General features: G+C 45.4%; 2 protein-coding genes across 4 annotated transcripts in view; one reads left to right on the plus strand and one right to left on the minus strand.

Moving 5' to 3' along the window:
- Positions 1–494: 494 nt before the first annotated feature.
- On the minus strand, positions 495–3,058 carry nptx2b (neuronal pentraxin IIb). Of its 2 annotated transcripts, none has more exons than XM_049758496.1 (5): positions 2,360–3,058; positions 2,075–2,279; positions 1,744–1,988; positions 1,506–1,685; positions 495–1,438 (listed from the first exon to the last, which is right to left on the minus strand). In XM_049758496.1, the coding sequence occupies exons 1-5, from the start codon at positions 2,798–2,800 to the stop codon at positions 1,208–1,210; spliced, it is 1,302 nt and encodes a 433-aa protein (XP_049614453.1). In that variant the 5' UTR covers positions 2,801–3,058; the 3' UTR covers positions 495–1,207. The 2 variants fall into 2 exon arrangements, with proteins under 2 accessions (XP_049614453.1, XP_049614452.1); XM_049758495.1 differs by having other exon boundaries at positions 2,060–2,279.
- A 2,122-nt stretch (positions 3,059–5,180) lies between these two features.
- The window catches only part of trrap (transformation/transcription domain-associated protein), a 41,622-nt gene continuing 20,964 nt past the window's right edge, over positions 5,181–25,838 (plus strand). The window contains exons 1-46 of one of the 2 annotated variants that reach the window (XM_049758493.1): positions 5,181–5,328; positions 5,880–6,073; positions 6,364–6,413; positions 6,495–6,605; positions 6,668–6,772; positions 6,906–6,989; positions 7,172–7,228; positions 7,305–7,430; positions 7,644–7,721; positions 7,993–8,081; positions 8,600–8,696; positions 8,759–8,897; positions 9,000–9,078; positions 9,539–9,773; positions 9,839–10,175; positions 10,250–10,347; positions 10,440–10,634; positions 10,708–10,899; positions 10,975–11,140; positions 11,209–11,465; positions 11,532–11,732; positions 11,851–12,002; positions 12,925–13,124; positions 13,200–13,417; positions 13,478–13,675; positions 13,746–14,006; positions 14,071–14,232; positions 14,312–14,408; positions 14,511–14,632; positions 15,398–15,568; positions 15,679–15,747; positions 16,434–16,454; positions 16,947–17,066; positions 17,154–17,273; positions 17,471–17,635; positions 17,700–17,881; positions 18,002–18,200; positions 20,014–20,142; positions 20,533–20,799; positions 20,881–21,087; positions 21,945–22,103; positions 22,457–22,591; positions 22,878–22,988; positions 23,503–23,649; positions 25,263–25,476; positions 25,548–25,676. In XM_049758493.1, the coding sequence (XP_049614450.1) occupies positions 5,974–6,073; positions 6,364–6,413; positions 6,495–6,605; positions 6,668–6,772; positions 6,906–6,989; positions 7,172–7,228; positions 7,305–7,430; positions 7,644–7,721; positions 7,993–8,081; positions 8,600–8,696; positions 8,759–8,897; positions 9,000–9,078; positions 9,539–9,773; positions 9,839–10,175; positions 10,250–10,347; positions 10,440–10,634; positions 10,708–10,899; positions 10,975–11,140; positions 11,209–11,465; positions 11,532–11,732; positions 11,851–12,002; positions 12,925–13,124; positions 13,200–13,417; positions 13,478–13,675; positions 13,746–14,006; positions 14,071–14,232; positions 14,312–14,408; positions 14,511–14,632; positions 15,398–15,568; positions 15,679–15,747; positions 16,434–16,454; positions 16,947–17,066; positions 17,154–17,273; positions 17,471–17,635; positions 17,700–17,881; positions 18,002–18,200; positions 20,014–20,142; positions 20,533–20,799; positions 20,881–21,087; positions 21,945–22,103; positions 22,457–22,591; positions 22,878–22,988; positions 23,503–23,649; positions 25,263–25,476; positions 25,548–25,676 (6,751 nt within the window). In that variant the 5' untranslated portion in view covers positions 5,181–5,328; positions 5,880–5,973. The remainder of the gene's footprint in view (positions 5,329–5,879; positions 6,074–6,363; positions 6,414–6,494; positions 6,606–6,667; positions 6,773–6,905; positions 6,990–7,171; positions 7,229–7,304; positions 7,431–7,643; positions 7,722–7,992; positions 8,082–8,599; positions 8,697–8,758; positions 8,898–8,999; positions 9,079–9,538; positions 9,774–9,838; positions 10,176–10,249; positions 10,348–10,439; positions 10,635–10,707; positions 10,900–10,974; positions 11,141–11,208; positions 11,466–11,531; positions 11,733–11,850; positions 12,003–12,924; positions 13,125–13,199; positions 13,418–13,477; positions 13,676–13,745; positions 14,007–14,070; positions 14,233–14,311; positions 14,409–14,510; positions 14,633–15,397; positions 15,569–15,678; positions 15,748–16,433; positions 16,455–16,946; positions 17,067–17,153; positions 17,274–17,470; positions 17,636–17,699; positions 17,882–18,001; positions 18,201–20,013; positions 20,143–20,532; positions 20,800–20,880; positions 21,088–21,944; positions 22,104–22,456; positions 22,592–22,877; positions 22,989–23,502; positions 23,650–25,262; positions 25,477–25,547; positions 25,677–25,838) is intronic. The other variant, XM_049758494.1, reaches the window with a different exon arrangement.

A 25,838-nucleotide genomic window follows, 5' to 3' on the forward strand; every position in this document is an offset into this window, starting at 1 on the left:
AGTGATGTCACTTGAGGACTTTTCTCCAGCTGTGATGAAAAACGGCGGAGTTAATCACGCGTCTTTCTAATGACAGTTCGTCCTTGTTCATTAATAATCGTGACATTCCTAATGAATGTGTCCTGACACAGACACAGTTAGGGAGCTTGCAGTTGCTATGGTGATCTTCAACTTTGACCTCATCTTATCTTCATTTTTTTTTTTTTTAATTTGATCAATATTGGACAATATTGCAATGTAACATTTGATTTCTTTTATGTGTAAATGCTAAAGCGTGTCACTGTTGACCTTTGGCTCGGTTAAGCGTTGCTAATGCCGCCCACGCCACCTGCTGTTGTCCTGAAGCCAAGCCAGCTAAGTCAAAATATCCCGCTCGGCTTACGCTATATTCTACTTATGTCACACCCACGTCCTTTATCGTACCTGACAGTTCCTACTAACTAATTCCGGTTTAATGTATCAGCACTGATACAAAAAAAAAGTTCAAACATTAATTTAGGCATTACCTCTTTTTATTTCATGGCATTTTCAGACATATAAAACAACTTTTTTTTTGGCACTTCAATCCCTATCAAGGCCACGCAAATATAAACACAAAAGCATTGCAGCACATTGTAAACCACTATACATACCACAAATTACAAAGTAGACATTCACAGTTAGAACAGTGCCAACAATGATGAATAAAATCCACTGTAACTATACACAATAATAAATAAAAAAAATTACAATCAAATCATGCCATCAATACAAAACAACATCCAACAGGTTTTTGTTCATATGGACAAGGCAAGGAGAGGAAAAAAAAAAGCACGGTGATGAATCAAGGATACAACATGTGATTGATTTTGGCTCCAAGCCGATTTTCCCGTTAAGCAACAGACATAACATGAGCCGGACCTTGGAGTTAATCTTCTCTCCTACTTTCTCCCCAACGGCACGCAACAACAGCTCACATGTGAACGCCATTCCGGGTCTTCTGCGTCTGGGATGCATCACCTCAAAGTCTCTCAAGGTGGCAAAGTTACAATAGGGAGACGGTAATTTGACACCAGGCAGTAAAAAATAGAAACAGAGAAACCTAATTTACACATTCAGCGCTATGTGGATCACTTATAATGTTTTTTTCACAAACTGTCTGACAGTAATCATAAAAGATGTGATGAAATAGCAGCTAATTAGCAAAAACAAGGCAGATGCTAATTGGTTAGGTATTAGGCAGACGCTCCAGGCACATCTCCAAGGGCCTCTTGAAGGCTCCCCTTCCAAACACCTCTACATTGCTCGCCAGCCACGAGATCACGTTACCCGGCAAGTACGATGTACAGTTGGCCATTGATTGGATTTCGGCTGGCTTCAGAACCCGGTCCCAGATATTGACTTGACTCAGTTCTCCCACGAAGGCCTGACCGGCATCAAAGCGGCCACCTACGACATCCTGGGAACGACAGGATCAATTTTGTAGATTATGACACATTATGACATCACAAATTTGATAGCCGTACCTGCTCTTGACCCAGGATGATAACCCCTCCTGGTTTAATAGGGTGCCATGCTGCCAGGTTATCTCCTGCTCCTTGCTTTTCTCCATCTTGATAAGCTTCCCACTGACCATCCCTGGTGGTCCAGGAGATGCAAATATGGTGCCACCTCCCGTCACGAACTTCCAAGGGCAGCTGTGCAACCTTCACGGTCCAAGTTTGTTAGATAATGACAGTTTTTCAAAAAGCGCTGATGACTCACCTTGTCATTTATAAGCAACTCAATTGGGTTATTTCCCCATTCGATCAATACAATCTCATTGGCTTGTCCGGGCACGCCGTAGGAGAAGGGGGTTCCGATACCCGGAGTGGCGCTGGACTTGATCCACATGCAGAGTGTGAATGCATACATCTCCGGGAGACTCTTGATGATGCGGCCATATAAGTAGTTTGTACGCTGCGGCAGGGAGAGCTTGAACTGCTCGGGGGTTTTGAAGTCTTCCCCTCCTGTCCAATTTTTTTTTCAATATACATTTTATGAGAAAAAAAATCCATCACATTTACCCGGGTCACATTACCTTTCTCCAATTCACTGATCCTCTCCACCAGCGCGTTGAGCGTACTTTCCGTCTTGAGACGGTACGCTGCGGTAGCGTTGGACAGCATGCTCTTCTCCTCCTCCAGGTTGCTGACTTTCCTCAGGAGCTGTTTTTCCAGCTCGATCAGGCGACGCTGCAGTAAATCACGCAGCTCGCTGGGGAACGAGGCGCCGGATATGTTGGCCCGCATTTGCTGTTGCTAAAGATGGATGAGCAGGAAGTGCGCACAGGTGACCACGGACGGGTAGCAGCTTTTACGCACATTAAAAACGAACTTACCTCCAGGTTTTCCAGCCGGTCCTTGAGCCCCTGCATTGTTCTCCCGAGATTCTCCACAGTGTCATTTGGATCTCTGGGGACGTCTCCCATTGTGTTTTGCTTCACTTTTCCCCATTGAGCCCCTTTCTCGTACTTTCTATCATCAGTAGTTGATGCGCAGAGGGACAGCTTGGTTGTTAGCTCGTTGATTGTGCCGATTTGCTTGGAAAGTGTTTCTTTCTGCTGCAGAATTGTCTCTCGAAGCTGCATGACCGTGTTGCGGAGCTCCTCTTCCTGCCCACCGGCGTTGATTTCGGGTAATAAAGTCACCGGGCAGCTTGTGTCGCCGACGAGGGGCACTGCTCGGCAAATGTAGCGCTTACCGTCGTCCGGTTGGCCGCCCGCGAGCTGCCGGTAGCCCAGTACACAAAACATTACAAAACCGTAAAAAAGTGAAAACATACCTGCAGAGGATGCCTTCAAGTACGAGTAATAATATAAAGAAACACTTTATGAAGCCATTCGGTCTGTGCGTAAAACACGCTAGTTGCAATTTACGCACGGAAGTTGTATTTTTACAAAATGACTAAATTGATACATCGAACAGCGCAAACTAGAGTTAAAATCCGTTCAAGGCTGACTTGTCTGTTTAAACCCGGTTAATGGGGCTTGTTTGCGGGATTATTCCTGGCGCAAACGACGCGGAGTGAGGGGTACTGATCGGACAGCTCCTCTTTAGGGAAAGAGGATTACCAAAAAAAGGTGTCTACAGAACGCCTGGGATTGGCTGTAGTAGGCTGACGTCAGCAGCCAGCTGGGTGACACATTTATTTATCTGTTGGAGCACTTCATTAAGCAATGACGAGGCGCCTATTGGAAAACAAGGGAGGAGGGATACACAATAACCTTGTTTAATTCATTGATTTAAATCAAGATTTTTTATCAGCCATTTTTCTTCCTGTCCATATAAATTAAATATGCTAAGAATTTCTCAAGTGCAAATGCACACAAAAGGCATATCAAGAATGACGATGCAATACGTAAACAATTAGCAGCAGCTAACTGCCTGGTCGTGAAAGGTCAATAAATCCCGGTGAGCAGACTGGAGACATACTGCTGAGCATTGAACTTGGCCTCCAAACGAAACAGCACAGTGAAAACAGTATATTGAAACATAAATTAATATACAGTAGCAGAACAGGAACAATCCAAAGTCCAAAGGCTTGATCCTGGCCTCCGAGTCTCCGTTTAGCCCTCGAGGCACCCGGCAGGTGCTTATAGGGCTGGAGGAGCTCGGCGAGGTAAGCTAGGGAGCAGTTCATTATGCAGACCATGAAAGAAGAGCACGGCTTTAGATGCATGAATAGGTTTTCAGAGTATTGTCAGTCTACGGGAGAGTGCACTTCTCGCTACGTGTGCACTAAGAGGTCGTCAACAGGCTGTATCACCGCATGAGAAAACACATCTAATGGACACATGAGTGGTCTTTTATAGATGGGGAGCTGCTGTTTTTTTTCATTATATATAAAAAAAAACCCTTAATGAAACAAACAAGTCTTGCAATAAGCCTGTCACATATCTCTTCTAGCAGATAATTATTACCTGGGGAACACTGTGTGAAAGAAAAGCAAGCATTATCATCAACATTATGTGACATTTGTTGAAAGGGATATTGTGTTCTGAAGTCTCTTGCTATTAGGTTAACTGATAGACAACTGCTAATTAAAGCCCACCAGCGACACGGGGGGGTGTTGATAGGCCGATGTATTTAATGATAAATCAACACTGCTATTACAAAGGCAATTTGATCCTTTTCCCCATTAGCCTGGCCAAGCGAACATCACCAGAATCAATCATTGAAATAACACCAGAAAAGCAAGAACATTAGGTGTCCAGGTTTTAAAAGCGGATCGTTTCAAAGATGAACTGAATAGAGAAGATGACTTGCATTTGGATACTGAACAGCTTTTCATTGCTGGTTATTAAACATTCACATTCAGACCACTGGACAATGTGGAGTGTGGGTGTCTTTTTTTTTTTTTAGTTATCGTTTGCTATATTATGACTGTGAATCTAAATATATCCCCCTACAAAAGTATTAGCACCAGCAAGGTCAATTCCATCGTTTTTGTTGTCTAAAGAACACAATTAGGTTTCAGATCATGAGATGATATGAGACAAAAGTTAAGATTATTTCTTGTTATTTCTCTCTATACATCTTTGCAAAGTCCAATGTTGCATGAGTCAAGATGATTTTATTGAGTACTTTTATGTTTGTTCTGTGTAAAAGCTACCTTGAGTCAGTAAAGGCTTGGGAGGACGAAACCTTTAGTATACTGCCATCTTGTGGGAGAAAAATACCACGTTTTTGTAATATTGTACCATGATATTTACATAAAGATTTTTAAAAATGGCTATGATGCAACTATGGATTGCATATGGAGGACTTTTATGCTCACTCAGTCATTTACCTCACGCATTTGACCCCATAAAATAATGCCGTATAAATAAGTTTCAACGCTATAATAAATTGTATATAGTGGGGAAAAATTGTAGAGATATATTTTGTGCACTCAATATTAGGAATAGCTCCGTAGTAGTTCCACATTTGGAGTTTTATTAACATTAAAGGCGGAATAGGATTTTGCGCTCACAGAAATAAAGTTCTTTTGCGGCCACCATACAGTCGCGATTAAACCATCGAAAACGATGGTCTTACACCACCCGCCTTTAGGACTATATCCTTCCATTTGCACTAGAATACCATATGTTATAGAATACCTCTAACATTCTTTGACAAAACTGGACGCAAATAATAAAAATGTATTGTTAAATCACAAGTAAACTATAAATTTGTTGCCAATATATGTAAAATATCTGCATTCTGAATGTGATGTGCGGAGGGATATCATTCACATCCATGCTGCTCAGTGTGCTCAGAGGGGCAGCGCAGTGCTTTCTGCAGACTCGCTCTTTTTAAATCGGACAAGGTAAGATAATGTTTTCTCTCTTTTTGATAAACTTATGGGTAATTGGTTTTTCTTCTGCAACCAGTAGGGATTTCAGTTTTGGATGCTCGGGGTTCATCTGTTTGTTGTAAAATATATATTTCTCTTAAACAGTTTAACAACGTCAAAAAGCTCTTTCTTCATCAAGCTAATTGGGGGCGAATGCTAATTTATGTTGCTTAATAAGTATTGCATTGTGATTGGAATAAAAAATACTTGAACACCTACACTGAAAGCACATTCGAATTTTGACGTGGGTATGGCAAGTATTTAATTCAAAAATTCTACTTGAGTGTGACAGAATTGTGCTAACCGGCGCGCGATGTGACGTCATCATTAAGCGCCTGTGTTTTGAATGGAAAATTGCTTAGTTATTTCCGAAACTAATTGATTTCTTGAACTTTTTTGGTTTGGGGTAATCCTCACAGAAGAAAAAGATGGCTTTCATCTTTTTGGCAATGTTCCAAGACCAGTGTGTTTAGATTTTTACCATGTACTTTCAACCCCTCCTTTTCTTTTTTGTCTTTATGCAGGTCAACACAACATGAACAAAAACTGAGGTCCGTGCAGACCTTATAGTCTGTCACGTTCCCCTTCGGTGTCTCGCTGTCTGTTCCAACTTCCACTATGGCCTTTGGGCCAGCTCCCAGTCCCACCGTGGTGGACCAGACCACGCTGATGAAAAAGTACCTGCAGTTTGTGGCGGCGCTCACTGACACAAACACACGTACGTTCATTGGTCTTAGCAGTTAATATTAGATGGGCACATAAAAGGCACTCATGTTTGGCATGGGCAATGATGAGAGCGATATGCTTTAGTCCAGTCAAAGGTACATGTATGTGAGAGTGCATGTTTGTCCGAATGTGCGAGAGAGAGAGAGAGAGTACCTTTTTTTGACCAAACTGGCTATGAAAGTTAAACTGATAAGATCTGAGAGCCCCCTGCTAAACCTATGGGGAAGGAAGGAGTATGAAATTGTAGTTAACAAATTGGATTAATTGTTTCTCATCTTCCAGCTGATGAGACCAAGCTCAAGATGATGCAGGAAGTCAGTGAGAACTTTGAGGTGAGTTTGACACATGGCAGGCAATTATCTGTTTTTTTTCCTAAATACATTATATTGCTATGTTTTTTTTTTTCATTTCAGAATGTGACCTCCTCGCCTCAGTACTCCACCTTCCTGGAGCACATCATCCCGCGCTTCCTCACCTTTCTTCAGGATGGAGAGGTGCAGTTTCTACAAGAAAAGCCAACGCAGGTATGGACATTCCTGGAACATTGTTTGGCATTTTATTACGTGACACTGTTGTGTTGCTGTAGCAATTAAGGAAGCTGGTGCTGGAAATCATCCACCGCATTCCCACAAACGAACACCTTCGGCCGCACACCAAGAACATCCTGTCCGTTATGTTTCGCTTCTTGGAAGTAAGGCTGCTTTGAAATCCTTTAGGAACTCTTTGCATCATGTGTCTTTAATGTAAACCAAATGACATAACGCTTGCTCTTGTTTTACATCACCTTGAATATGAATTTGTCGTCACTTTTTTTCTGTTTTTAGATTGAAAGTGAGGAAAATGTGCTGATATGCCTTCGCATTATAATCGAGCTGCACAAACTATTTCGTCCTCCAATCTCACAAGAGGTGAGTTTTTGTTTGCACAATTTCTTATATTTATTTCTGAAGGGATTATTTAGTTGGCATCTGGTTTTGTAACTTTGTAACAGTAAAATAATTGACAAAAAAAAAAGACTATTTTACAGTGAAAAATACAGCAGCAAAAAATAAATAGATCTTTTTTTTTTTTTTAATAAATATCTTTTTAGATTCATCACTTCTTGGACTTTGTGAAGCAGATTTACAAAGACCTCCCAAAAGTCGTCGTAAGTATTTGCTTGCTTTAATTACACCCATTCATACAGCGAACCGCCATTTATTATGTTGTGCTGCATCCACTAGGCCCGGTACTTTGAGAATCCTCAGGTGATTGCTGAGAACACGGTGCCTTCCCCGGAAATGGTCGGGATGATCACCTCCGTGTTAGTGAAGACGGCGCCCGAGAGAGAAGACAGTGAAACGCGAACGGTAATCGCAACGCTCATTCCCGGTTGAGTAGTTCACAACTACCGCTTCCAAGCGCTAGATGGCAGCAGTGCTCCACATCGGCAGCCTTTTGTAATTTAGATATATTAATCCTCCTGTCTGAAGCTGACGTTTGGTTGATACCTGATGAATTTAACATTTTGTGTGGCTCATTTTGATTCAAATGATGAAGTCATCTTCACGCTCTGTTTGTAGCACACCATCATCCCTAGAGGATCGCTGTCTCTCAAAGTGCTTGCAGAACTGCCACTCATCGTAGTGCTGATGTATCAGGTGAGTAAAATGAAAATTTGGGTATTTTTTTCCTCCCCCGATGGGAGATAAAAAAAATAAATAAATAAAAAAGTGCTATTTATTCAAGGATATTGAAGCTTGATTGACTCATTTGCGTTTTTTGGGATAATTGGAGTCGGGAGAGGTGTGAGTGGATTGAAAATATTCATATCCTCCCCAACTGCTTGTTAATCCCTTGAATAAAATCACCTTATCTGTAATTGTGTGGCTGTATTATGATCAAGTCTTTTTTTTTTTTCTTTCTTCACAGCTCTACAAGCTGAATATTCACAACGTGGTGTCAGAGTTTGTGCCCCTCATCATGAGCACCATCATGCTGCAGGTGTCTCCACAAGCCAGGTAACATCCATTTGCCCAAACAGAAATTCCAACACCCTCACTAACTAAATTAATTTTCATTTTATGGCCTTCTGAATGAGATTGCGGCACACTTAATAGAATGGTACCTCCCCCTCCCCCCTTCATCTCTTCTGCCTGGCGGAAGTTTTTTTTTTTTTTTCGATGGTGTCGCTAAATCCTTTTCCATTCCATTTAGGAAAGTTAAAATAGTAGAAATTGGCTTAGCGGGAGGTGAAATTTGAGCGTAAGAAGATGGGTTGCATTAGATGTCGGGAATAGGAAGGGAAATGGAGCAGAGTTAATTAAGGAACAACAAACCTCGGGAATCTGTGGCAGGTACGGAGAAAGTTTCTTTGGGAGCCGCAGTAACAGCTGCCACACAAATGAATAAGTCATGCATGTAGAATTAAATCCCATATGTAGATCCTCATTTTACCCGCCATTAATTGTCACCTACTGCAGGAGGTGTCGAGGAGGAGGAATTGACTTGTGTGTTTTTTTTGTTTCTTTCTTTGCAGGCAACACAAGCTTTATAACAAAGAGCTGTACGCAGATTTTATTGCCGCACAGATCAAGACGCTCTCCTTCTTGGCTTACATCATTCGAATCTACCAGGTATTCATTCAGTTGTAAAAAATATCCTTTTCATTTTCAAATGTGTGTTTCCAACTCGTCAGGAGCTGGTAGGGAAATATTCCCAGCAGATGGTGAAGGGCATGCTCCAGCTGCTCACCAACTGCCCCTCGGAGACGGCTCATCTCCGCAAGGAGCTGCTCATCGCCGCCAAACATATTCTCACCACCGAACTACGCAACCGTATGTGCCCTACAAAAACAAACACTTTGCAGTTAGCATGTGAAATATTTATTTTTTCGCTTGGTGGAAGGGTTGCCTATAAGATTTTTTTTTTTTTTGCAGAGTTTATACCTTGCATGGATAAACTCTTTGATGAATCTATCCTCATTGGCTCGGGTTACACCGCCCGGGAAACTCTTCGGTAAGTTCCCCCCCCCCGAGTGCGCATCTATCACAATCATCTCCTTGTTTAGTGGACGATTGCTCTGACAGCTCCGAGTCCTTTGCATCTTAATGAGGCACATCTCTCAGAGCTCTGACCGCATCTAAGATCCGTCTGTCAGATTGTCATGTACACCCGCGACTCCCGAGGGCCGACCCCACCACCACCACCACCACCACTCTTTGACCTGCCATCCCACCCTCGCCACTTCAGTGATCTGTCATTTCAAATTAGCAGTGCGCAAGAGCTGGCGGGAATATCATTGTCACTCATTAGCTCACCTTCTCGCTCTTTTTCCCGGACAGGGGCCATTTGCATAGTCTCCGTAACTGTCGTCGCCTTTCAGAAACAGCTCACTGCGTTCCGTTATCACTTAGCACCTTTCTCACATCTCCTAAAATAAAATTCATTCTTGTATCATCATCACTTTTGTTTTCAGACCTTTGGCCTACAGCACACTTGCAGACCTCGTCCACCACGTCCGTCAGAACCTGCCCCTGACCGATCTGTCCTTGGCCGTGCAGCTGTTTGCCAAGAACATCGACGACGAGTCACTTCCGAGTAACATTCAGACCATGTCCTGCAAGCTTTTGCTCAACCTGGTGGACTGCATTCGCTCCAAGTCCGAGCAGGAGAACGGCAACGGTCGGGACATCCTCATGAGGATGCTGGAGGTAGCCGAGCTTCGTTTTCCCGCAGTGGCTTTTCTGAACGTTGAAAGTCATTTCTGCTTTATCAGGTGTTTGTGCTGAAATTTCACACCATCGCACGCTACCAGCTGGTTTCCATCTTCAAGAAGTGTAAACCTCAGTCGGAAATGGGCGTGGTGGAGCCGGGAGTATTACCGGGTGTACCGGCCACGCCCACTCCATCCATCACGCCCGCCATCCCGCCTCCCGCTCCTCCCACGCCCGTCGCCAGCGCACCGCAGCCCCCCGCGACCGCCTTCGACCGGCAAGGCGAGAAGGAGGACAAGCAGACGTTTCAAGTGTCAGACTGCCGCAGTTTAGTCAAGACTCTGGTGTGCGGCGTGAAAACCATCACGTGGGGCATCACCTCATGCAAGGCCCCTGGAGGTAAGGCGATGAAAATCAATCATGATGATAAATTGTTAAACCTGTGGAATTTTTTATTTTTTTTTTTCGAACAGAGGCGCAGTTCATACCAAACAAGCAGCTCCAGCCAAAGGAAACGCAGATCTACATAAAGTTGGTCAAGTACGCCATGCAGGCTTTGGACATCTATCAGGTATCACGAAAGAATTGCTGAATTTGGCAAGAACCTCCGTGCAGTTTTCTAGAAAGAAGGAAATTAATCTTTTTTTTTTTTTATTTGCTCAGGTTCAGGTCGCCAATAACCAGCAAGCATACATCCGAGTGGCTAACTGCCAAGCGGTACGCATGAAGGAGGAGAAGGAAGTTCTGGAGCACTTTGCTGGGGTCTTCACCATGATGAACCCACTTACTTTTAAGGAGATTTTTCAAACAACCGTTCCCTACATGGTGGAGAGGATTTCCAAGAATTATGCTCTTCAGGTAGACACGGCAACTACACAACAAATCTTGCACTTTGTATTTTATTTGTTCAATTTATCTCGTTCTTCCGCAGATTGTGGCCAACTCATTCCTGGCCAACTTGTCAACATCGGCTCTCTTCGCCACCATCTTAGTGGAGTACCTTCTGGAAAGACTACCTGAAATGGGCTCCAATGTGGAGCTCTCCAATCTCTACCTCAAGCTCTTTAAACTGGTCTTTGGATCCGTGTCGCTCTTTGCGGCCGAGAATGAACAGATGCTCAAAGTAAGTTGCCACACAATTGGTTAATATCTATATTTTGCTTCCACATAAGTCATCAAATACTTCCTTTTTCCTCAGCCGCACCTTCACAAGATAGTAAACAGCTCAATGGAACTGGCCCAGTCAGCAAAGGAGCCGTACAACTACTTCCTGTTCCTACGGGCACTCTTCCGCTCCATTGGTGGCGGAAGCCATGACCTTCTCTACCAAGAGTTCCTCCCGCTTTTACCCAATCTGCTACAAGGTGCAACTCTCAAATCAAATCTCTGCGACGTTTCCACAACTCTAATGTGTGGACTTTTCCCGCTTTAGGTCTGAACATGCTGCAGAGTGGCCTTCACAAGCAGCACATGAAGGACCTCTTTGTGGAGCTATGCTTGACCGTGCCGGTGCGCCTGAGCTCTCTGCTGCCATATTTGCCCATGCTCATGGATCCACTAGTGTCAGCCCTGAATGGCTCTCAGACTTTAGTGAGCCAGGGTCTTCGTACTTTAGAGCTTTGTGTGGACAACCTCCAGCCGGACTTCCTGTATGACCATATTCAGCCTGTCAGGGCTGAGCTCATGCAGGTAGGCGGTTTTACAGAATAAACCAAATTTCAAAGGAGATGTTAAGCATTGCGTTTGTCTTCCAAGGCTTTGTGGCGGACCCTTCGGAACCCGGCCGAGACCATCTCCCACGTAGCCTACCGGGTGTTGGGGAAGTTTGGCGGCAGCAACAGGAAGATGCTGAAGGAGTCTCAGAGGCTGCATTACGTGGTGACCGAGGTTCAAGGGCCCAGCATCAAGGCCGAGTTCACCGACTGCAAAGCCTCCATTCAGCTCCCGATGGAGAAGGTAAGACCACGCTGCCAGCTACGGCTCCCATGATCGAATCTTTTTTGGGATTGATTATTCCATCGATTAATTGGGGCTGTTCTATTTTATATTTTTTGTGTGCCGTATTCCATTCCAGGCTATCGAGACAGCCCTCGACTGTCTGAAGAGTGCCCACACAGAGCCCTACTACCGACGACAGGCGTGGGAGGTTATCAAGTGCTTCCTGGTGGCCATGACCAGTCTGGACGATAACAAACACGCTCTGTACCAGCTTCTCTCTCATCCCAAGTAAGCATGTCGCAAGACGGGCGGACATGTCATGTCGATTCTCAACGCAGGCTCTCTTTGAAAACGAGCAGGAGCTCACAGACGCAGAAGGGGTGCCGGTGGGATGGCTTAGTCACATTAGCGTCATTGATTCCGGGCAGGGGCTAATTGACTTTCTTCCGTCTGTTTATGCTACATCCTGGCCCTTTTGCTCTCCTTTCATTACAGGCGCACTTACGCTCACGCAGAAAGACAAGTGTGTCCGTGTGCACGGTTCTGCCGGGGTAATGAAGTGTGTCAGTTATGATCGGGGGAGGGGCGGCTGTCAGACATCTTGATTTGTCCTCCCTCGTGAACGATTCTCTCTGCTTTTCTTCTCCATTCATTTACGCTCATGAGATGACTTTAAATATAGCCTTTGTGAGAACACAGTAAGGTCGCCGTGGCAACCCGCCCGTGATTGACAAAAGGCCAATTGATCGGACGTTCCGGCAGTCGCCCGCCGCTCCACTTCCACTTTTGTCCCCTTTTGCTCACCTGCCCCCCCCACCTCCCACCTCCCACCTCCGGTCGCAGCCTTTTAAATAACAATAATTAGATGAAGCGATCCATCAGGTCTACCCCCGGCGTGCGGCGTTATAAAACACAAGCTCAAGCATGGAGAAAACAGCTGCTCAATAACACGGCGGCGCCGTTGCCTTCAGCTGTTGTAAATAACAAATACCAACCGAGTTGCGGAAAATAGGACAAAAATGCAAATCAAAAGCCTTTCATATAAAAATGTGCTTATTGACATGACAATTTGCTAAACAAATAAAACAGTAAAATGCTACTTTAATGGCAAATGTTTTATGATGATAATCCTGCATTTGAGAACATCTTAATATCACAGCCAGCTCCAGTAAATGGAGAGTGGAGTCAATCTTGTTTTTATTCCCTCCAGCTTTACCGAGAAGTGGATCCCCAACGTTATTATCTCTCACCGCTACAAGGCACAAGACACTCCTGCCCGCAGAACTTTTGAACAGGCCTTGACCGGAGCATTCATGTCAGCCGTGATAAAAGACCTGAGGCCCAGTGCGCTACCTTTTGTGGCCAGCTTGATTCGTCACTACACCATGGTTGCCGTGGCTCAGCAGTGTGGTGAGACAAAATTTGCCTTTTTTTTCGTTATTTAGGATCATTTCAAATTCATTTGTGGATTTCTCTTTGACGCAGGTCCGTTCCTGCTGCCGTGCTACCAGCTCGGCAGTCAACCCAGCACGGCTATGTTCCACAGCGAAGAGAACGGGTCAAAGGGCATGGATCCACTGGTTCTGATCGATGCCGTAGCCATCTGCATGGCCTACGAGGAAAGGGAACTGTGTAAAATCGGCGAGGTGGCCCTGGCCGTCATCTTTGATGTGGCCAGCATCATCCTTGGATCCAAGGAGAGGGTGAGTCCATTTTTTCCAGGCGTCACAAAATCTAGTGACTAAATTTTGCTCCATTTGCAGGCATGTCAGCTTCCCTTGTTCTCATACATTGTGGAGCGTCTGTGCGCCTGTTGCTATGAGCAGGCTTGGTATGCCAAGCTCGGTGGCGTGGTGTCCATCAAGTTCCTGATGGAAAGGTTGCCTCTTATCTGGGTTCTACAAAACCAGCTTACGTTTCTCAAGGCCTTGCTTTTTGTAATGATGGACCTCACAGGAGAGGTGAGCTTCATTGAGTTTAGTTAGCGAATTCTGAATTGCTCAACTTTTTGAATCGGCCCTTTTGACCCAGGTGTCAAATGGCGCTGTCGCCATGGCAAAGACAACCCTGGAGCAGCTGCTGGTCCGCTGCGCCACTCCATTGAAGGATGAAGAAAAAAGTGAAGAACTCCTCACCGCCCAAGACAAATCTTTCCACATGGTGACGCACGACTTGGTTCGAGAGGTGACCTCCCCCAACTCCACTGTCAGAAAGCAGGCCATGCATTCACTGCAGGTGCTGGCCCAGGTCACTGGCAAGAGCGTCACTGTCATCATGGAGCCACACAAGGAGGTAAACGTTGGATGACCAATCAAATCCTGGATTCAGATGCTAATCAGTCGTTGGTTCTCATCAGGTTTTGCAAGATATGGTTCCACCCAAGAAGCATCTTCTGCGCCACCAACCTGCAAACGCCCAGATTGGCTTGATGGAAGGCAACACCTTCTGCACCACCCTGCAGCCACGCCTCTTCACCATGGACCTCAATGTCATGGAGCACAAGGTCTTCTATACCGAGGTATACAACATGGCAGCGCTACACTTATTATTATTTTTTTTCGCTATACTTCAACCTTGTTTTGCTCTTCTGTCTTCAGCTGCTGAACTTGTGTGAGGCGGACGATGCGGCGCTGATGAAGCTGCCATGTTACAAGAGCCTCCCGTCTCTGGTGCCGCTGCGCATTGCTGCTCTCAGTGAGTCATGTCTTCTTGAAGCGGGTTAAACCAATTAGCCGTCCAGTCGACTGGGCTGTAAAAAAGTTTGGAGGTCTATTTTTTTTAATGCTCCCTTCTTAGATGCATTGGCTGCCTGCAACTACTTGCCGCAGTCCAGAGAGAAGATAATCGCTGCCTTGTTCAAGGCCCTCAACTCTACCAACAGTGAGCTTCAGGAAGCAGGGGAGGCGTGCATGAGGAAGGTCAGTACAGAAAAAAACAATCTCAGCCTCATTTGTCAGGATTATACGCTTTTAGTTTTTTTTTTTTTTTTTTTAGTCGCTCAAACTCTTATTGAATCTCCTTTAAAAGAAAAAACCTTGAGACCCTCACGCACAACATTGCTCGAGCTGTGAGGCGCTTTCATGTTTTTTTAATGACTCAAGTAAGTTTCCCGCATCTCGATGCTTTTTTTCCCGTTGCGCCGCTCATGATATTTTCAAACGCGGAGATCATTTATTATTACATCTGAACTTTCCTATGCTTTATCAGACTGAGCGAACCAACCTGTCCTCTATTTATCAATCGATCCATCCCACGAAGACCCCAATCCATTCACCCTAGATGCTCTTTGTCCCCTTTCTCCTTCAATTTCCGTGCCCTTCATTTTGTGTCTTTACCGCCATCGCTCTTTATCCCGTGACCACCCCGCCGCCCCACCCCGCCCCTTCCCCACTCGTTCTTTCATCTTTGCCCTGATAGCACTAATGAGCATTGCTGTGGCCCGATCAATACAGGATGGAGTGTTTGTTCTCTCCACTGAGAGGAAAATGAATGTGGCTTTCTCTCGTCTGTGTGTGTGTGTGTGGGGGGGTTTCATCTATGTTGTTGTGTGCTTGTTTGCAACCGGCCCAGCCTACTTTTGTCCGGACGGTTAGAGAACCCGTCACACACTACACGTATCTTATCGTACGGACTCGTGGAGTTCCCCGAAACGCTAAATCCCGCCCTTTGTTTTTCTTTTATAGTTCCTGGAGGGCGCCACCATCGAAGTGGACCAGATCCACACTCACATGCGGCCTCTGCTTATGATGCTGGGCGACTACCGCAGCCTCACGTTAAACGTGGTCAACCGACTGACCTCTGTCACGCGACTCTTCCCCAACTCCTTCAATGACAAGTTCTGTGATCAAATGATGGTAAGGAACATTTCTGTTTCTTACTGCACATTTTTATTCTCTTTATTCCATGTTGTCTTTCTGCTCGCCCACGTCGTCTCACATCTATTTTTGTTTTTCCGTCTCACCAGCAACACCTGCGAAAGTGGATGGAGGTGGTTGTAATAACACACAAGGGAGGCCAGCGAAGCGACGGAAGTGTGAGTATCGCCGCTCAAGTTGAAGCCACGTACACTGTGAACAATTCCGCTGGCGCCACTGACGTCTTGATGTACCTCAGTTGAGATTTGGTTGGAATCTGTTGAAACTTAAGTCGCTTGTCGTCAACACATCCTCTGCGTGGCCGCCTCCCAGATGGGTTGTGAGTGGCCATATTACAATCAATGATTAATTAGGCGCCAGGCAGCGGTAGGCACGGCGCGGCACGGCGTCTCCTCATTATTATCCTGACAGATAGATAACCTTGTAAAGGCAAAGAAAAGGCGAGAGCATGTAAAAACAGTCGCCTTTCTTATGGAAGTAAAACCATTTCGACCTTTTATTGCATGAGAGTTACAACTTTCCCCACCTCGAAATACTTTGCATAATCACATGCAAATTAGCTCCCTTTATCCCCCACCCCCCCTCCTGGTGCCAGTTGACAGTGAGCTGTGAAGTCGCAGTAAAGCCAGGGGTCACGTGGGTCAATTAGCCGAGCCTGATAACAACACTCGAAGGGGATGAAATAGTTTCATTTGTGACCTTTTACCTCCAAATGTGGGTTTAGTTTGTGTGCTCCGCTCACTAAAAGTTGTTCCTAAGGTCAAATGTCAAGGTTGTAGCTGGCCGACCATTCATTTGACTATCAACTTGTCTTATCTGATCATTGTCTCCCGTTTTGGTACAGCCTGCATTGGAGGGCTTTGAGGTGAGATGCGACCTGGTAGCGCGCCCTCTGTTGGTGACGTTTTGAAGCTTCCTTGAGCCAATGTTGTGCTCGTGAAAGTTGCCCTTTTGTTGTTTCTTTGTTTTTTTGTTTTTTTGTTCCATGTGTTTGTCATTGTCTGCAGACACTGTCATGTCAGCTCTTCTCACATTTTTGATCTTTTTGAAAGCCTCACTGACAACCGCACCTCCCAAGATGCCGACGACAGTGGTTTTTAAAGAATCAATACACTCGATGTCCCTAAAGTGTTTGTTTGCCGTGGCTTTGTAATTCTGTAACTCATTTGACTGTCTGTCCCCGTCGAAGTTCTTTTACTAATTGACGCAAAATGCATTTTTCATTTGACTAAAATTCATCCTTGTATTTTTTTCCCCGCAGTGGCTTCTCATCCGAAATAAATTCTTTCCTGAGCTGACATTTCCCCGATTCTTTGATTTACTCCCCTCTGCTTGTGTCTGACTTGTTTTTTTGTAGGAGATGAAGATCTGTTCTGCCATCATTAACCTTTTCCACCTGATCCCCGCCGCACCTCAGACGCTAGTCAAACCTCTGCTGGAGGTGGTCATGAAGACTGAGAGGGCCATGCTGATAGAAGTAAAACAGAAAATAATTACATTAGAAAATATAAATATGTTTGTGGGAGTGAGTGAGTTAATTTGTCCCATCGCTTCCACCTTCCAGGCCGGCAGTCCATTCAGGGAGCCTTTGATAAAGTTCCTGACTCGCCACCCTTCCCAGACTGTGGAGCTGTTCATGATGGAGGCGACCCTTAATGACCCCCAGTGGAGCCGCATGTTCATGGTCAGACATTAGCCGCGCTAAGCGGTTAGCCCTCTGCTGCTGGGTTCTTAGCGCTCCCACTAATAGGTCATAACGAGGATGCTGTTGGCTTTTCCGATTCTTATCTTTCCGTTTAGCGCCAAACTGAACAATGCATAATATTTGGGTACGAATCGACTGTATTTGGAGTTGATTAATGTGTATGTGTTTGTACACAGAGTTTTTTGAAACACAAAGATGCCAAGCCACTAAGAGATGTACTGGCGTCCAATCCCAACCGCTTTGTCACCTTGCTGGTTCCCGCCGGCACGGCTGCCGCTGTCCGACCTGGATCTCCTTCCACCACCACAGCCAGACTGGACCTTCAGTTTCAAGCCATTAAGGTATGCTATTAGAGCCTCGAGAGTAAGACTTGGCATGTGTGTAACTTTTTTTGCCTCCGTTTAGATCATCAGTATCATTGTGAAGAATGACGAAGGCTGGCTAGCAGGCCAACATTCGCTCGTCAATCAGCTCAGACGGGTGTGGGTCAGCGAGGCCTTTCAGGAGAGACATCGGAAAGACAACATGGCCGCCACCAACTGGAAGGAGCCCAAGCTGTTGGCTTATTGTCTTCTAAGCTACTGCAAGTATGTAGTGTTGACAACATTTTCAACGGGTTAATATTAGCGTGTAATTGTTAGCCAAGAGGATTTGAATATTTTGACTAGTGCGCTGAACTTCCCGACCCCCTTTGTCCCAATCAAAAGGCGCAACTACTCCGAGATCGAGTTGCTGTTCCAGTTGCTGCGGGCCTTCACGGGTCGCTTCTTATGCAACATGACCTTCCTGAAGGAGTACATGGAGGAGGAAATTCCCAGGAACTACTCCATCCTCCAGAAGCGTGCCCTGTTTTTCCGCTTTGTCGAGTTCAATGACCCGCACTTCAACGATGAGCTCAAAGCCAAGGTACGTTTGTCATCCATGGAGATAATTTCCTCCGCGCTTCTGACATTTCTGTCAACTGGAAATTAGAATCGACACGCAGATGGTGGCTGTCGACTTCACTTTGACGTCAAAGCCCCGGCATACAACTTAAACAACAAACATGACCTCGTTTGCTGTTGTTAAGCATCCATCCATTTTGTCCCTTCTGAAAATCATCAATAATGCAACAAAAACGCGTGACAAATGTACCCTTTGTCTGGAGGGAAAAAGTTTGGCTTCGGCTTGAAACGTGTTTTTAACTGTTCTCCCCAGCGTCAATTATAAATTATAAGGCATGAATTATGAGTTTGTCACCTCCGCCGACTTACTTTGTTCCGGTGTGAGCATTGGCGACTTAGTTCTTTAATAGAGTCACAAAGGTCATGTTTTTTTGATACTGTTTATCCAGACACAGGAGATGAATGCCTTCGTAGTCTCAACCTGACACGCCGCCGACTAGCATTTAAATCATTCTAGCGGCTTTTTATAATTGCACGCAAATACACTTTGAGCAGCAATGCTGGCAGAGAGTAGCTCCAGCTTTTGCACTAAAACAGGTCAGTGGGGAAGGTTTGCCTTGGCGTGCCGAAGCCAAATGACTGTTTGGCAAACATGGATCTGTACATATACTTAGAGCACACATGGGTAATTGCACTCAGACTCCCAATCCTGTGATAATTCCGCCGCAAACTCCCACCCGCTTATCCAATTCGAGTTTCTTTTTAACGGGTCCTCCTAGTGGAAATCTTCTCATGGTTAATTTGTTCCCCCCTCCCCCCATGCAGGCCATAAAGATGTTCTATTTTTTTATTTTTTATTTTTTTTAGTCGGGGTGTATATAAGTCAAGCAGACATGCAAACAAAAGCGAGCATGAAGTTGATGAAGCACATTGTTTCACAGTGCGCGGCCATGTGGTTTTGTTTCCGAACATGCGGCGCAAGCAGAGTTTGTTTACAATTCAACTGCTGTTTTATGATCAGTGTGTGCTATAAATAATTAATGCTCCTTCCCGCCCCCCTCCTCTATACTATTAATATTTTTTTCACCCCCAGACTGCCCCTCAATGGTGGCATTTTTGTCCCTAAAATTTCATTACATATTAAATTTTTTTAAAAAGCTATTCTCTGCTCTACACTTGCACAAAGAGCTTCTGCGTGTGTTTATATGCATCAAGTCGCCTGTAGGATCACTTGATCTAATTATACATATCACCAAAATGTGCTGTGATTGATGTCAAAGAGGCTAAGAAATGATGGGAACAGATGAGGCCGGAGAACCGACCGGCGCTTTTTCTCGCCGTCTTCATTCCCGGCCGCGTGTCGCGCGTCCGCATTTGTATCCGTCACGGTTGCCGAATGTGCGTGAGTAATGACCTCACAGAGGAGGGGGAACATATGCCGGCGTGATCGTTCTTCAGCAAGCGTCGCCCCCGTCCTCCTCGATGATGGATGGAATCAGAGGGCTCATTAACAGATAGCAGCTTCTTTAATAAATGCAGTCGTTAGCTTTATTGTGGGCACCGTCTTGTGCCTTTCGCTGGCTAATCGAGCCCGCGCCGCCGTTTGCTTTTTCTGGCATCAGCACTTCCCCGTAGTTTATCGTTTGGTTATTTTTATGATGTGGTAGGATTTGTGTTTTCAAGAAGTCTGGCAAGTGTTCAATTTGTGTTGCTGCATTTTTCCTTCCTTTACAATTAAAATGTGACCAAGAGCTGGAATATTAGCGATTAGCACTGGCTTCCTTCTCAGAAATGTTATCTGTGAAATTATAATCTGTTGTTTTTCTCACCGAAAGGTGCTGCAGCATATCCTGAATCCAGCCTTCCTATACAGTTTTGAGAAGGGCGAAGGAGAGCAGCTCCTCGGCCCGCCAAATCCCGAAGGGGACAATCCGGAAAGCATTACCAGCGTCTTCATCACAAAGGTAAGTTGCGCAACACTTTGAAAGCAGTCCATCTTGATTGTCTTTGCTCCCTCCAGCGATCCCGCTGGTCCCATTTCATTTATCAGACCAAACTATAATTCCCGGTCTAAATGTCACAATGTGACCATGTTAAAGGTCGGTGAATTTTTTTTTTTGTGCAGCTGTAGATTCCGACACTTACAAACACCTGCCCGATGTTGGCTGCTTTTCTGTAGAGGTTTTAAATTAATTTCCCCTGACAGGGTGCGCTCTCATCTGAAAGACTTGGCGGATACTGAATGCAATTAAAGTCAATTAATATTTAGATGAAAGGGGATTTACAGTTATATTGATTCAACACCAATTTGAATGTCAGTGTTGTGTACTCCAAAAACAAATTCTGTCTTTAAGGTTCTAGATCCCGAGAAGCAGGCGGACCTGCTGGACTCTCTCCGAATATGCCTGCTGCAGTTTTCTACTCTGTTGGTGGAACACGCCCCCCACCACATTCACGACAACAACAAGTCCCGCAACAGCAAGCTGCGGCGACTCATGACCTTTGCCTGGCCATGCCTGCTGCCAAAAGCCTGCGTGGACCCCGCCTGTAAATACAGCGGACATCTACTTTTGGCACACATCATCGCAAAGTTCGCCATTCACAAGAAGATTGTACTTCAGGTATTCCATTTGATCCTCAGCGGGAAGTCAAAGTGTGGCCCTGCTGTTTCAGCAGAATCAAAAATGCGGGGCTTGTTTTAGGTCTTCCACAGCCTTTTGAAGGCCCACACCATGGAGGCCCGTGCCATTGTTCGTCAGGCCATGGCCATCCTCACTCCAGCTGTGCCGGCCCGCATGGAAGATGGCCACCAAATGCTGACCCACTGGACGCGCAAAATCATCGTGGAGGAAGGCCACACGGTTCCGCAGCTGGTCCACATTCTGCACCTAATCGTGCAGCACTTCCGGGTGAGTAGATGTCCAAGAACGAAGCATTTCAGTTCTCTGCGCGATTTCCAACGTGTCCACTTAACCAACGGGAGATTTGTTTGTTTGTTTGTCAGCATATAAATCACATCGTTATCCCACTTTTAAAAGCCACTTTGAACTCGCACCCTATTGATGGAAGTTATTGACAGCGGGCGGGATAATGGTCCTCGGCTCCCTCGCGGCGGCCATCTTCTGTCTGTAATCGCCTTTTAAAGCAGATACATTCAGAAAGCGTGACCCATGAAATAAGACCAGCAAAAGGCTCACTGACCCGTGTGTTAGCGCTCGTCTTAAAACTTGACGGACACTTGATGCCTCCTCATTTGATGTCCGTGGCTTCACAGGTTCAGGGAAAGTGTGTTTCTCTGCACAGCTTTGACTTTTTTTTTTTTTTTTGGCTCTTTCTCGCTGACAGGTTGCTCTTATTGGGCCAGATGACTAATCTAATGTAATCACATCAGCATAATTGCACTGGGGGAGATAATGACAGGCAGATGAGAGACTTTTTGAGTACGTGCACATGTGATGGACAGGGCTTAGCCTCTCTGTCGTTAAGTCCTACCCCATCGACTATAATTACCCTCAAAGTGAGAAGCGTGAATATTCTTTGTCACTAGCGGCAGCCTCCTCCTCGATCGACGTTTCATGTCTTGCTCTTTTTTGGCTGGATGCTCGAGAGTCCTAGTTAGGAAGCTTTCTGTGATTCGGGCTTATGGTGATTGCGCAACGCCTTGAACACAGTGTTACCAGAGTGTGAAAATAAATCAATGAAGAGCCAATTTTAATTTTGTAAATGACCAGAAAATGAGCACAATTATTGATGGTTACATTTGCAGGTGTACTACCCGGTTCGCCACCACCTGGTGCAGCACATGATTAGCGCAATGCAGCGTCTGGGCTTCACCCCCACCGTGACCATTGAGCATCGGAAACTGGCCGTGGATCTGGCCGAGGTGGTCATCAAGTGGGAGCTGCAAAGAATCAAAGACCAACTGGTGCGTACATGCACGCTTGGAAATACACGAAAGCAGTCAATCGGTGGTTCGCGGCCCTCTGTTGGTCCGTGGCGATATTGCAGGTGGTCCGCGAAATTAGAATTTTTCTTTTTTTTAAATAAAATTGATTTATTCTTTACACTTGATTTATTTTCTAGATCATTTTGTGAATCATTTACCCATCCAAATGATGTCAAATGTAGCTGAAATTCCCGAAATAAACATACAGAGGCAAATAAATAGCCTGGATAGGTTTAGCCTCCTTCGGTGGAAAATAAAATAATATTCCGCCAGAGCAGTGGTTAGTTCTCGGTTATAATGATGGTCCCAACTTTTTGTTCGGGTTCTTCCAGCCTGATTCCGAGGCAGACGGAGGATCCAGCGGTGAAGGGACGAGCGGTGCGGTGAAAAGCGGACTCTCTGCAGATGGCGCCACTCCTGGACAGGATGCTAAAAGATTCCGCCTAGCATCAGGAACGGCCTCTACTGTGAGCTAATTTCCATCTTATTATTTGTCGTTTCCACTTCCAACCGTGCAATGGTTGCCCTTGAGCTGTTTCCCCAAAAATATTTGCAGAACACTTTGATCAAACAGCATCTCAAAACTTGCCAGAAGGCGACAGCATCATTTCTGTCATCTTTCATGTGTTTTCTCTGGCTTTTGTTTTTGCAATCACAAACATAAGTATTTTCACTTTTCGGAACTAACTCAAGATGCTCCCAAGGGCAATTTCTGTCATCTAAATCAAATCAACTCTTCTTGTTTGTTTTTAGGTGTTTGCTCGCAGTCAGTCCATGCCGGGCACTGAGACGATGCTCACTAAACCCGTCGACAAACAACATACGGACACCGTGGTCAATTTCCTCATCCGGATCGCATGCCAGGTAACACCTCCGACACACACAAAGATCCTTGTAAGTGATTTGAAATTGTTTCGAATTTTCTCCCTGCTTTCTATTTCAACGCATTGTACGATACGACATAAATCCAAAGCGAGACAGTCTTTCAGTTATTTGTTGCTTAATAACAAACTATTGTGATACTACATCAAACCCAGCAGGAGAAAAATGTCAGGGGTAATGATCAAGCAGGAGTACACAAGACTCTCTTGCCGGCAGGGTTTTATTGTCAGTGCTCGGCCTTGAACCGGCACGCTGGCTGAATGATAGTTTCCATAGTGAAGTAGAGACTCTCCTACTTGTCACATGAATGAAATGCTGCCCGAGAGCAAGCGTTCTTCCTTCTCCAGTCTCTCCTCGACCTACGTGATTTCTCTCCGCCCCGGGAAGTCCAAGTGATATTAGAAGATGAAGACTCTTTGGCAATGGCGGTGATAAGTGTCCCAACCTTTTGTTATACTCCCCCCCCCCCCCCCCCCTGCCCCTCCTCCCTGCATAGGTGAATGACAGCACCAACGTGGCCGGGTCTCCGGGGGAGCTGCTGTCTCGCCGCTGCGTCAGTCTGATGAAGACGGCCCTCAGACCTGACATGTGGCCTCGCGCCGAGCTCAAGCTGCAGTGGTTCGATAGGCTGCTCATGACTGTGGTGAGAAGGATTTTGCCAATTACTCGACTCCATTGGACACCTTTTTCCATTTTGCTGCTTAATTGGTAGTCCACAAACACAATAATCAGAATTGGGGCCCACATAAAACCTACTGTAAAAAATCTTTGAGGACTTTTAAAAAAATATATATTTATTTAATTTTTTTAAATTTTTATTATTTCATTTTTGAAAAAATAAATGTATATTTATTTTATTATTTCATTTGTGAAAAATTGCACCATGAACAGGAAGATAAATGTAATTATGATTACAGCAGCAGCAATACTCACACACAAATTATTAGTGTACTATATAATCACCAAGAAAGTTTTTAAACATGCACTATTCCCACCGCGGCCCCTTGCCTCTTCCCTAAGGACGGCAAAAGTTTCCTCGTTCCAGCTTAGCTACTGTCTGGCTGCTTACGCAAATGCCCGAGTGCCTTGCTATCAGTTTTACTTGAAGTGAAGCGCCAACTGCCATAATGACAAAATAATGACAGTGGCGAGATAACAAGAGTCTATCCGGTTTTGGCCTGCGACTTGTTTTTCAACTCCCCGTCCTCTTCATCTTAAACTCTCTGTCCTTGCCTGCAGTATCACTAGCCGGTGCCCCCCCCCCCCCCCTCTTCTCGGGTCCCTCGTCGCAACCTTCTGCTGTCATCATCTCAGCCTCTGTTTTCACTTTGTCTCCCTTATCTGTCGCTCGCCTCCGTCTTTGCTCATCTCCCGCCGGTCTGATTCGCGAGCACAGACAAGACAAGGTTATCGGCGTACCCCTAGAGTTACCCCATATTTTCTTTGTACTCCTGCAGGGATCGTTGCATCAGCTCTACTTGTCGTCTCTGCCTGTGCTTGTTCTGTACCTGCCAAGTAGCCTCTCTGGATTTCATCCAGACGGTGTGACAAATAAGGGTCCGCGTAGGTCTTCCGCAGACAATACTCTGGGTTTTTTGTCTCTCGGGGAGTGTGCTGCTCATGTCCATCGGGTTAATGAGCAATGCCCTACATCAGATTAGCTTTTATTATCTCATTGTATTGTCATGTCAGTGCTGGAAGGGGGTAATGTGAGAGGGCGGGCGGGACGAGCCGTGTACACAATTACAAGCGGGCATATTCCCCCGTGCGCATGTTGAGAGATACTCGGTTTTTCGTCATACGAGATCAATAGTGCCGCTAATATCTACCCAAAGCCTTATCACCGGGGGTGGGTTCACCTTGTTCATTAGTCAAGATTAGCGGCGTGGTTCTGTCTCCGATTATCCTCTTGGCCTCGTCATCTTTGTGCACCTTGATTACAAGTTAGACCAAATTAGGCCTGTATGTGTGTCATCGATCTTTGCTTTAGCACAAATCACAGCGGCCTTGTTTCTTCTCTGAGAGTGATACCTCTGTGCGCACCGTATTGATTTTGAAGTCGTCTCGATTTTGGATTTAGAAAGGGGTAATTGGTGATAATGACGGACAAAAGTAGTCGGACCACCTGGCCGAGAAGCGGAAGCAATCAGTCAGCCTATTTGCAGTTTCTTTGGAGATGTTTACTGCAAGTTTCTCGTGGGATAAGATGATCCTCGATATTGATTGCCGTGTCGTTTTTTTTTTTTCCCTTTTCAGGAGCAGCCAGCTCAGGCTAACATCTCCAACATCTGCACCGGATTGGAGATTCTCTGCTTCCTCCTGACTGTGCTCCAATCACCCGCTATCCTGACCCACTTCAAGCCCCTCCAGAGAGGAATCGCCGCCTGTATGACCTGCGGCAACACCAAAGTCTTACGCGCCGTTCACTCTCTCCTCTCTCGCCTCATGAGCATCTTTCCCACCGAACCCAGTAAGGCGACCGACACGTAAAGTGGGGATTTAAGATTGAAAGTGAAACATTTCCGCCTTATCTCATTCCAGGCACATCCAACGTGGCATCAAAGTATGAGGAGCTGGAGTGTTTGTATGCAGCCGTAGGCAAGGTCATCTATGAGGGACTTAACAACTATGAAAAAGCCACGAGCAAAACCAACCCCACACAGCTCTTTGGTAAGATAGACTCACTGACTTTTTTATTTCGCCTTTGCAGAGGCAAAAAAAAAAAAATAAAAGCTATGAGTGATGTGTCACATTTCCCCGAACTTGCAGTTGTGGTCAATAAAAAGCCTTTGGTCTCTTTATGTCACAGAGGTAGTGTAGTAATGCATCCAT

This window comes from Syngnathus scovelli, chromosome 21 (assembly GCF_024217435.2).
Source record: "Syngnathus scovelli strain Florida chromosome 21, RoL_Ssco_1.2, whole genome shotgun sequence".
NCBI classification, from domain to species: domain Eukaryota; kingdom Metazoa; phylum Chordata; class Actinopteri; order Syngnathiformes; family Syngnathidae; genus Syngnathus; species Syngnathus scovelli.

What these genes read in the sequence shown, in the direction of transcription:
- nptx2b (XM_049758495.1), bottom strand. Translation starts at nt 2,800, where the DNA reads ATGTTTTCACTTTTTTACGGTTTTGTAATGTTTTGTGTACTGGGCTAC. An exon ending in AGTTGCTTATAAATGACAAG is followed by an intron (nt 1,686 to 1,743) that starts GTGAGTCATCAG and finishes TGGACCGTGAAG; the next exon opens with GTTGCACAGCTGCCCTTGGA. An exon ending in TCATCCTGGGTCAAGAGCAG is followed by an intron (nt 1,439 to 1,505) that starts GTACGGCTATCA and finishes TGTCGTTCCCAG; the next exon opens with GATGTCGTAGGTGGCCGCTT.